This window comes from Dipodomys ordii, unplaced genomic scaffold (assembly GCF_000151885.1).
Source record: "Dipodomys ordii isolate 6190 unplaced genomic scaffold, Dord_2.0 Scaffold16, whole genome shotgun sequence".
NCBI lineage: Eukaryota > Metazoa > Chordata > Mammalia > Rodentia > Heteromyidae > Dipodomys > Dipodomys ordii.
In genome coordinates, this window is record NW_012267232.1 from 15,033,851 (window position 1) to 15,045,023 (window position 11,173).

An 11,173-nucleotide genomic window follows, 5' to 3' on the forward strand; every position below is an offset into this window, starting at 1 on the left:
GCTTATTGAACTCTCCAGAAGGCCAGGTTTAGGGTCTTTAACACATCTCTCTGAGACACTTCTGCCTTGCAGTGGTAATCAATTATAGTACATTGAACTTTAAGTTGTGATGTATTTTACTTACTTCTTAGTGGCAGAGACTATAGTTTGTTTATTGCTACATCCCTAGTTTCAACCCCAGTATTATAAAGTATTAGTGACAGTTACATAGAAATTATACCAATTATTCTGCTTTTACTGTATTTTTCTTTTTTAAATTTTATTTATTTTATTTTTTATTTTTATTTTTGGGTCCGGTTGTGGGGCCTGAACTCTGGGCCTGGGCGCTGTCCCTCAGCTCTTCAGCTCAAGGCTAGCGCTCTACCACTTGAGCCACAGCACTGCTTCCGACTTTTTTCTTTTTGCTTATATGGTGCTGAGGAATCAAACCCAGGGCCTCATGCATGCAAGGCAAGCGCTCTACCACTGAGCCACCTTCCCAGCCCCTTTTACTGTATTTTTCATAGGACTATCATGTACTGAGAATGTGTGTGCACTTTGCATTCCTTATTTCATTTGATTCTCATAAGAACTGTGTTTCTATCTCCACCTTGAAGATTAGAAAATTGAGATTTGAAGTACTTGTGGACAGGGAAGCACATTAAATGAAGAATGTAAAATTTGTTTGTGAGACAATGTCTCAGTGTGTAACCCAGGCTTTTATCAATCTCTCCATACTTTGTGTTACTGTCCCAAGTGGCTGAGATCATAGGGTATCACCACCATGCTTAGTTTGGCTCTAGGAATTGAGTTCAGAAATGCTCAGATACTGTATGAACTGCTTACTTAGAAAACAGATTCTATGTGAGTCTAAATACTTATATGTTGTTCTTGAATAATTAAGATTTATGACTACTCTCAATACTGTCTCAGTGTATCTTGCTATTTTTCTCTTTAACTTATTTTTTTCATGATGATAAGCTGTGATGGATTGATGGAGAGTGATTGCTAAGTTGTCCCACGGAATCACCAGTGGTTTTTAACTTGGAACAGCATTTCTGAAAGTGAAACAATGTAGATTGTCAGAGTTTTTATTTGTATCATTTTATGAGACTTCAGACATTCTGATTATATTTTTGACTACTTTGCAAAAATTATAATTTCACATTAAACTTTGTCATATTTGTTACACACATAATTTTTATATGCTGACCTTTAGATGCAGCAATTTATTATTGTTATTAATGTTAGGATACATGATTGGAAGAGAAGAGGGAACATTATTTATAGCACAGTGGCCTACACATTTGAAATTTTAATCTTTTTAGATGTATTTTAATAAAATTAATTTTAGCAATGCATTAAATTGACTTCAGCAAGTATATTTATTTATGTTTGCTAAATCTACTTTTGATGGATAATATTATTTCTTCTTTACTTTAAGGCTCGGTTCCTCCTCTCAAAAGTCAACCCTTCACAGACGCATAATAATATGTATGCCTGGGGGCAGGTAAGTGTCAGTAGCAGTCTTCAAAACTGTTTCTTTGTGTAGTCATTTGTCATCGTTTGTTCTTTAAGTAAAAAAACACATTTTTCCCCTGTGTATTTAGTGATGTTTTCTGCTAAAAAAAGAAGTTATGAGAAAATAAGGAAAGAAAATAGAATTAGTAGTTGGTAGCACCATAGAAAAACAAAACAAGTTGATTCAGTCACACAGCTAGAACCTCATCATAGTCCATCCTAAGCCCCATACCCTCCGGAGACAAAAAGCAATAAAATAGGAAAGGAAGATTTAAGTCTGATATAAGGCTGTGAACTGCAGAAGGAAGGCACAACAAGTTTGGCATATTTTAACTTGGTTACAGGTCTGGGCCCCCCTTCCCACTTTTAATTAGTATACATTAATTGTACAGGAGGGGTTTCATTATGACATTTCACTTTTGTGTGCAATGTATTGCAATCAATCTCACTCTTTCTGTCACACTCCCTTGTCCCTGTCCTTTTTAAAACAATTTGAGCAGTTGTTGAATTTTTCTACATTTTCTATTTTCATACAAGTGAATGAACTACTTTGACTCTATTTATTCTCATTTACTGACCTCATTAGCTCTCCCTCTTGATGCCACGTCAACATCTATCAAATGTTCAGTATGTACAGGACTGTGTGTTAGCACTTTGGAGTATGCCTTCAAACAGTTTGTAGTCTACCTAAGGAGACTACATACCTGAATAAACTATGGGCAGGATATGCCTTTAGAAAACTATCAAGTATTGTAGGGATAGAAGAAGAGAGAAGAGATTATGGTTACAGTAAATGAGGGTATGTGACCCCAAAAGAACTCAGTAAAAAGGAATGATTATTACCTAAATAAGTGGAAAGTACCTGAGAAGGGAATTTTGCTTAAAATATAGTGTAGGCTAAGATAATATGTGTAGAAGTGAATAGTAGAATGTAAAACTGGAGCTGTGTTTCATGACCAAATTGTGAGAATCTTGAATACCAAGTTGAAGACTGAGGAGTTGTCTTTATTTGGTAAGCAATAGAGAGCTAATTGTTCAAGGTTTTTGGACAGGCAAATTTGGGCCTTCCATAATATATTAATTATATTAATATTAATACATTAATCCTAAGATTAATTTAGAATTATCTCTAGGTAGAAGCTATTTATAGTGATGTAAGTTAGGGGAAATGAAGACAAAGTAGTGAAAAGGAATAAATTTGAGAGATATTTCAAAAGAAGACTCCATAGAACGTAACTGGATTTTGGAGGAAAATTATTCCAGGGTACAACAGCGGTATACAAAATTTGAATCCTGGGTTAGAGGGAGAGAAATGGATCTCTTAGGGCTTCAGCTTTCATGTGCAGGCTAGCTTGCTAATCTTTACCTTTTGTTTGGCTTCATGCTGCGTTGTAAACTTTTTCTTTAACTGCCTTTACACATGACTTTGTGTAGACAGTTTCACACACAGAATGCCAGACCTTACTTCTTTTACACTGTCTTGTCTTTCATGATTCCCTATACTTTTACAAAGGACCTCATCAGTCTCTTTAATCCCCAGGGCTTGAAACGTCAGTTACTTAAATTTTTTTTCTCCTTCTGCTCCTCATTACAAATGTTTTACCCTATTTCTTTGGTCTGTTCTCTCCCTTCCATGTCATTAATCAAAGTCAGTTGCTTTCACATGGACTGATGAGATTCCTGCTCACTGGTCTTAGTATTTTCAGTTTTTTTTTTTGGGGGGGGAGAGGGACAGTTACTAGATTAGTTTTTTTTTTTAATTTTTACTTTTTTATTGTGAAAATACCATACAGAGGAGTTACAATTACATGGGCAAGATAATGAGTACATTTCTTATCAAGCATTGTTGCCTCCTCTTTGTTTCCCTTCCCATCCCTTCCCATTCTCCCCCCACCTTTCCCCGCCCTATCCTCCCCACCACCACCAAAGTTGTAAAGTTCGTTTTTTCGACATAATGACTTGTACATCTCATTGTTGCAATAGGTCCACCTGTATCCCTAGTTAAACGATTTGTTTTTGCCCTTCCCCTCCACAAATTATACCAACATCAAATACAGTGAAAGTAGGGGTTATACCGTGGGGGAGGGACATACAAAGCAACATAGAAATCATCTTATAAATATGTTAGAAACAATTACATGAAAGAAAAAAAACATTAGTTTTTTTAATATCAGCTTTAAAATCTTTGATCAGTTGTTTCTGAATAGTATTCCTATATATTGTATTGAGGGTTCTTTACTGATCTGACCCAAATGTGCTTTTCTCCTGTTAGCTACCATACAGACCCCTTGGTCAACCCCTGGGCCTCTCTCTGAACTTGTTCCCTTCTCTGTAGTTTCAGCCTGAAACACATGTAGCTATTCTCAAAGCCCAGTGTGTAGTTCACAAAACCCATGAAACTTTTACTATGAGTGTGTGAGTAGTTTTGTATAATGTCGCTGCCCTATCATTCTCCTCTCGCTGCCCACGCCAGCATCCTGTTTCCTATGGTTCTTCTGCTGTTAGGTTATACTTGAGGGCAGTTATCATGTTAATTTATTGTTTTCATCCTTCTTACATTTGGTTTTGCAAAAAGGAATTCCCTGCCTCCTTTCATTTTGAACTTTCCACAATATCCTGAACACTGAATACAATAGATCTGGAAACATGAATGTATAGAAGTTTGGCAGACAGGGTAGGAGTTAAAATTTTGCAATACAGACAGGTTAGTTGTCCAGTTTTAATAGTAATGTGTTTGATTTGGACAATAACAATCTGAATATTAGCTTAGTTTCACTATCTTTGGTCAAAAAGGTTATTCCTCTTTAAAGGTATTCAACATAAAAAAGAACATTTATGGCTGGTAATGTGGCTTAGTGGTAGTGCTTGCCCAGCAAGCACTTGGTTCCATTCCTCAGTACCACATAAACAAAAAAAGCCAGAAGTGGTGCTGTGGCTTAAGTGGTAGAGCACTAGCCTTGAGCTCAAGAGCTGAGGGACAGTGCCCAGGCCCAGAGTTCAGGCCCCACGACTGGACTCAAAAAAACAAAACAAAACAAAAAAAACATTTATTTTAAACTTTGAAGTTTAATTATTACTTCCTGGAAGTAAGGTAGTCTAAGCATAAGTAAGACCTGTATTTCAGAAAAAGAACTTGAGGTTATGTAGATTAACTTGCCTAAGATGCCATCGCTAAACTGTGGTAGGCTCTTGATTACAGATTCTACATTCTTTATTATTGTTTTGTTTAATTTTACTTAACTTTTTAAATTTTTTTTTGGGGGGGCTATGGGGCTTGAACTCTGGGCCTGGGTGTTGTCCTTGAGCTTTTCAGCTCAAGGCAAGTGCTCTTACCACTTGAGCCACAGCACTACTTCAGGTTTTCTGGTGGACTTTCCTGCATAGGCTGGCTTTGAACTAAGACACGGAATAAGTAATCTTCGAAGTCACCTGAGAAAGATGTGGCAGATTTAGGATTTGAGCCCAGGCAATCTGACTCTGTTCCTCTGAATTCTAACGTTTCTTATAAATTAACATGATAAGTAGCATTTTGATTTTACAAACCAAGAAACATGTCCTTTCCTGTAGTATTTGGCAGGTTCTTTTTTTTTTTTTTACCAGTCCTGGAGCTTGAACTCAGCCTGTAGCTATGATTATAGGCATGAGCCACCAGTGTCCAGCCCTTTTAATTTTTATAACTTAAAGGGAGATTACTTATTTTAGCAACTTAAGTCAGGTTATTTCTTTTTTTTTTGGGGGGGGTCTGTTCGTGGGGCCTGAACTCTGGGCCTGGGCGCTGTTCCTCAGCTCTTCAGCTCAAGGCTAGCACTCTACTACTTGAGCCACTTCCGGCTTTTTTCTTTTTGCTTATGGGTTGCTGAGGAATCGAACCCAGGGCCTCATGCATGCAAGGCAAGCGCTCTACCACTGAGTCACCTTCCCAGCCCCAGGTTATTTCTTTATTAATGTCTCCCTTTTCATCTCTCTCCTCCATCTTTCCCTGTAAATTCTTAATTATTAAGGTAACTTGGTAATTGTGATTTGGGGAATTAGTCATCAAACATTTTAGTAAAGATTAATGGAATCTAGTTTCTTAGTTTTCTTTTTATCAGCAGCCGTGAACAGTGGTGGCCTGAAGAGGGCAGCACTGTAACACTGCTCTGTCACAATGAGGGGTCTCTGGATATAGTGCTTTGTGAGCTAGGTGATGTGAACCTTGGGCCTCATTGTCTAATGCTACATATATTTTATTTATTTATTTATTTTTTGTCGGTTGTGGGGCTTGGACTCTGGGCCTGGGCACTGTGCCTCAGCTCTTCAGCTCAAGGCAGCACTCTGCCACTTGAGCCACAATGCTACATATATTTTAAAGAGAAAAAAAAGGGTATTTGAAAAATTAACATCAACTGAACTGCTAACTTTTGATAAAGCCTGAGCATTAGTATTTGTAATTTCAAATAAAATCTCAGCCTCCAAATTAGGCAAGTTACATATTTTGTCTTGACTAGAAGTAGATTTGGGACTGGGTGAATTGGGATGGTAAACATGTAAATTGCAAAAACAATCACGCATAGTTTTAGGAAGGCCTACAGCCTGTATTGATTTAAGTATCATCTGAAATCTGTGCTTCTCCAGGATAACTGTTAATGTACAATAAGGAAATTATTTTAGTATCATAAAATAATAGGTTTTCCAAAAGAAGTAATAGTGGATGTAGCTAGACGGTATGTGCCAGGTGTGGTTCTGTTTGTGTTGTGTTGTTCAACTGATGTAGTCCTTACAACAACTGTGTGAGTAGGTCCTAGTACCCTTTTTTCCAGATGCAGAGACTAAGACACAGAATAAGTAATCCTCAAAGTCACATGAATAAGATGTGGCAGATTCAGAATTTGAGCCCAGGCAGTCTGACTGTGTTCCTCTGAATTCTAATCCTTCTTACGAATTAACATAAGTAGCATTTTGATTTTACAAACCAAGAAACATGTTCTTTCCTGTAGTATTTGGCAGGTTCTTCTTTTGTTTTTGGGTCCAGTCTTGGGGCCTGAACTCTGGGCTTGGGCGTTGTCCCTTAGCTCTTCAGCTCAAGGCTAGTGCTCTACCACTTGAGCTACAGCACTACTTCCAGCTTTTTTCTTTTTGCTTATGTGGTGCTAAGGAATGGAACCCAGGGCCTCAGGCATGCAAGGCAAGTGCTCTACCACTGAGCCACCTTCCCAGCCCTTTGGCAGGTTTTTTGTTTTTTTTGCCGGTCCTGAGCTTGAACTCAGGGCCTGGTCACTGTCCCTGAGCTGCTTTTTGCTCAAGGCTGACACTCTACCACTTGAGCCACAGTGCCACTTCTGGCTTTTTTTGCGTATGTAGTTCTGAGGAATCGAACCCAGGGCCTCATGGGTGCAAGGCAAGTGTCCTACCACTGAGCCACATTCCCAGTATTTGGCAGTTTTTAAACTCTATATCTTTCAAGTCTATTGGCTTTTAAAAATATTTTTAAATCCAGGTGCTGGTGGCTCATGCCTGTAATCCTAGCTACTCAGGAGGTGGAAATCTGAGGATCATGGTTCAGAGCCACGCCAACCAGGAAAGTCCATGAGACTCTTATCTCCAATTAACTACCAGAAAATTGAAAGTGGTGCTGTGGTTCAAGAGCTAGAGCACTAGCTTTCAGCTGAAGAGCTGAAGGACAGTGCCCAGGTCCAGAGTTCAAGACCCATGACCAAAAATAATTATTTTTTATTATCTTTTAGTCGTTGCATAAAAGAGTTGTCATTCAACAAAGCAGTTTATTAATTCAGTATGTCTTTAAAAAAATTTCTCTGCTGCTATATAGCTGTATATAACTTTAAGTACCTTTAGTGTTCCTTTACTATATCATGCCATGTTCAGCATTTTTCCTTTTGCATTTCATTTTTCTTAAAATACAGCTTTTCTGCTCCTAAAATTCACAAACTGTAGAGACCATGATAATGACAGTTTGCCTTGTGAAATGTGTTGACTTTAAGTACCACTATTCCACAATACTGTAAAATACATGAAATTTATGTAATCATCTAATGTCAATTAAAGAAAAAAAGTGAGAAGTGATGGGTTAGGAGAGATGGGTGACAATGTTGTCAGACACTTTGTCTTCATATACTGTTTTCTAAAATGGAAACTTCTTTGTACAACTACTTAAAGGTAATAGTAATAAAAAAGTATATATATTATCAGCCATAAAAAATACAGCTTTTCTCTTGGTTTAAAAAAATGGATTAACATGATAGGATTTCCCTTTTGCCAGAAAAGGCTGTGCCAGACTAGACCTACAGGAGCTGTATTTGCCACTAACTTGTTGGTCTCAAAATTGCTTAATGTTTCCTGCTTTTAGACTTTTTCTATTTATTACTATATGAAGTATGAGCATCAGAAGAATTTAAAATTCAGAAATCTTATGAAAATATTTTCCTATTATAATACTTAACAGTTATTGGATTAGGCTATCATTTTGTCAGTGTATATTTAAATACTTTTAATTATCTTTAAGTAGCTGTTCAATGTAACATTTGTTTGTTTTGGTACTGGTACTGGGGCTTGAACTCAGGGCCTCGGTATTGTCTCTGAGCTCTTTTGCACAAGGCTGGTGCTGTAACACTTGAGCTATAATACCTCCTCTTCTGTTTTTTTTTTTTTTTTTTTTTGCCTCACTGGCTTTGAACTGAGATCCTCAGATCTCAGCCTCCTGAGTAACAAGGATTATAGGCATGAGTCATTGTCGCCCAGCTTGTCAATGCAGTTTTGATTAAAATGCATATTAGGAATTTTCCTTAACTCTTGTTAGTTCCTTAAAACCCACAGAAATCAATGAAAATGACTAGAAAGAAATTTGATAAGCGCCAGTTATTTAAAATGATATTGTGAGTTTTCTTTTTTTTCAGCTGGCATTTGTGACAGGGAACAGGGGTCTAGCGGTCATGTTGTATTAAGGTCCCAACCCAGTATTCATGTCCTTGCTCTTTCTGGTAGCCAGCCTTCCTCCTGAGACAGTTCATCTCCTAGCAGAAGCTAAGGTATGCCCATGAATTACAGTACTGTTACTCAGGGATTTCTTAAGATTTACATTGAGTTTCCCTTTCTGCAACCAGAATCAGTCATTATTCTACTTCAAATGATAGCCTTAAGAATTTGCTTCTATGGGGCTGGGAAGGTGGCTCAGTGGTAGAGCGCTTGCCTTGCATGCCTGAGGCCTTGGGTTCGATTCCTCAGCACCACATAAGCAAAAAGAAAAAAGCCGGAAGTGGCGCTGTGGCTCAAATGGTAGAGCGCTAGCCTTGAGCTGAAGATCTGAGGGACAGCACTCAGGCCCAGAGTTCAGGCCCCACAACCGGACCCCCCCAAAAAAAAAGAATTTGCTTCTACATTGCTTCTACATTCCAAGGTGTCATCCTATATTTTGATTCTAACAGATGTTTCCTTTTCCTCTAGGAGTCTGGAGCCCCTATTCTCACAGATGATGTTAGTTTACAAGTGTTCATGGATCATTTGAAGAAACTTGCTGTATCAAGTGCTGCTTGACATGCTAAGCCTCATAAGGACACTTGAGATGAAATATTTCAATTTCATTTTTTTCCCTTTTCAGTTTATCCTAGGAGCCAACAGAAATCTCTCTCTAGGCTTTTCCCCCCACCTTGTATCGGTATGGTTTGACACAACATCTAGAAACATTTTTACTTGTATAGATTAAGCTGGAATGTAACAAGAGCAATGAGAACAACTTTGTTTTGCTTGATACAGTATTATAACTAGTTTTACAAATTTGTAGTCTTTATAATTTAATTATGTTTAAGAATAAAAATAGAGTCTGCCTTGTATTACAGATAGAAAAATCTAAAGTGGCACTGAATGTCCTTGCTGACCTTTTAAGAACATATTGAATTTTAGCCAGAAAGGAACAAATCAATAGTAATGATAAATGTGAACATTTTTGCCTATTCATTAAATATTTTTCTGTCATTTTCAGCATTTATATATACACTTTTTCTCTACTTCTGTTAAGCTGGATTTAATGTTTAGGAATTGCCTGACTTTATAATGGTAATTTTTTAATGAAGATAATATTTTAGGTTATTTGGAAAAATTGTTTAAAAAAGAAAAATTTTAGGGGGTTACAGTCCTACAGCTGACAATAAATGTGAAATCTCCCCCAAATATTCAATTCACATAATTTAACTACATGATTTAAACAAGAGGTAGGAAATAAAGCATTTTTTTCAAAGTGAATGAAAAGATCTTTTGAAGTATAATGACTGTGGTAGCTACTAAGCCAGATTTGGTTTAGTTTTGGTGTTTCATTTTGATGTTTCATCTTTTTGTTAGGTAGAAGTTATATCCTTCAGTATTTTAACACTACATGGGGAGTTTACACATTACTTTTTATTTCTATTTCTCTTTTGTGAAATTATTAAGTTGTAGGTATTGAAACAGTATTATGTAATGTTTAATTATGTCACGTGTTGATATTTGGTTTTAGTTTGATTTATTCATTAGTAACATTAACTTTTACCTTTTAAAGTTTACTTGTAGCAAATATGTTTACACTTCTAAAGCCAGATAAGATTTGACAATGAATTTACATTATCATTTACTACAAATGGAAGTGGTGCTCTGACATATATTTTGAAAGATAGTTTTGATGATTGTACTTGCATGAACACAATCATATGATAGTAAAACAGAAATTACTGTTATATGTTGTTCAACTAGTTTAAATTGCTTTGTTCTATTTTATTTGAGTTGAGCTATGCTGGGTCAAAATGCCAATAAAATATACTTCCTCTGTTTTCCTGCTTACTTTGAAATCAAGCAAAGCTTGAGAAGTCTAATGTAGAATTAGAGCATTTAAAACATTTCTGATTGACACATAATACTTCTATGTACTTAAGAGGTGCAGTGTGATCATTAATACATACATACTCTATAAGCCTAATTTGATTATTACATAATATAAATACACATTTCTTTCTTTCTTTTTTTTTTTTTTGGTTGGTCGTGGGCCTGAACTCTGGGCCTGGGCACTGTCCCTCAGCTCTTCAGCTCAAGGCTATCACTCTACCACTTGAGCTACAGCGCCACTTCTGGCTTTTTCTGTTTATATAGTACTGAGGAATCGAATGTAGGGCCTCATTGCATGCGAGATAAGCACTCTACTACTGAGTCACCTTCCCAGCCCCTAAATATATATTTCATCATAATCATCATCATCATCATCACCACCACCACCATCATCATCTCACACACACACACATACACACACACGCATACATTTTATCTCTTGCCTGGCATAGTCATGTAGGACACAATAGATTTTTAGTATCCACAAGTCTGTGGTTCAAAGGACACTGCCATTAGGGAAAAAATTATAAAGAACTTAGGATATATAAAAATAAATTTGCTAAATTGTTAGCACCGAGAGCGTGGGGCTGTTACCCAGAATTGTTTTCGGAATTCATTTTTGAGCCTATTATCACTATTGACCTTATCTCTAAAAAATGACCATATAAACTCATCCATGCATACTTACATTTTTTGTTAAAGAATATTGCTATTATTATTAATTTTGGTGCCAGTATGGGGCTTGAACTCAGGGATTTGTGTGCCCTCCCCCCATAAGTCTGTAATTTTACTTAGTAAAATAATTTATATTTTCTTTTTCTTTTTTTTT

At 36.7% G+C, this 11,173-nt stretch overlaps 1 protein-coding gene across 2 annotated transcripts in view; it reads left to right on the top strand.

Annotated features, from left to right (window-relative positions):
- Sec23a (Sec23 homolog A (S. cerevisiae)) overlaps window positions 1–10,292 on the top strand; it is a 71,637-nt gene extending 61,345 nt beyond the window's left edge. For both annotated transcript variants that reach the window (XM_013012336.1, XM_013012335.1), the window contains exons 19-20: window positions 1,424–1,489; window positions 8,938–10,292. In XM_013012336.1, coding sequence (XP_012867790.1) covers window positions 1,424–1,489; window positions 8,938–9,027 — 156 coding nt within the window. In that variant the 3' untranslated portion in view covers window positions 9,028–10,292. The remainder of the gene's footprint in view (window positions 1–1,423; window positions 1,490–8,937) is intronic.
- Window positions 10,293–11,173: the final 881 nt, after the last annotated feature.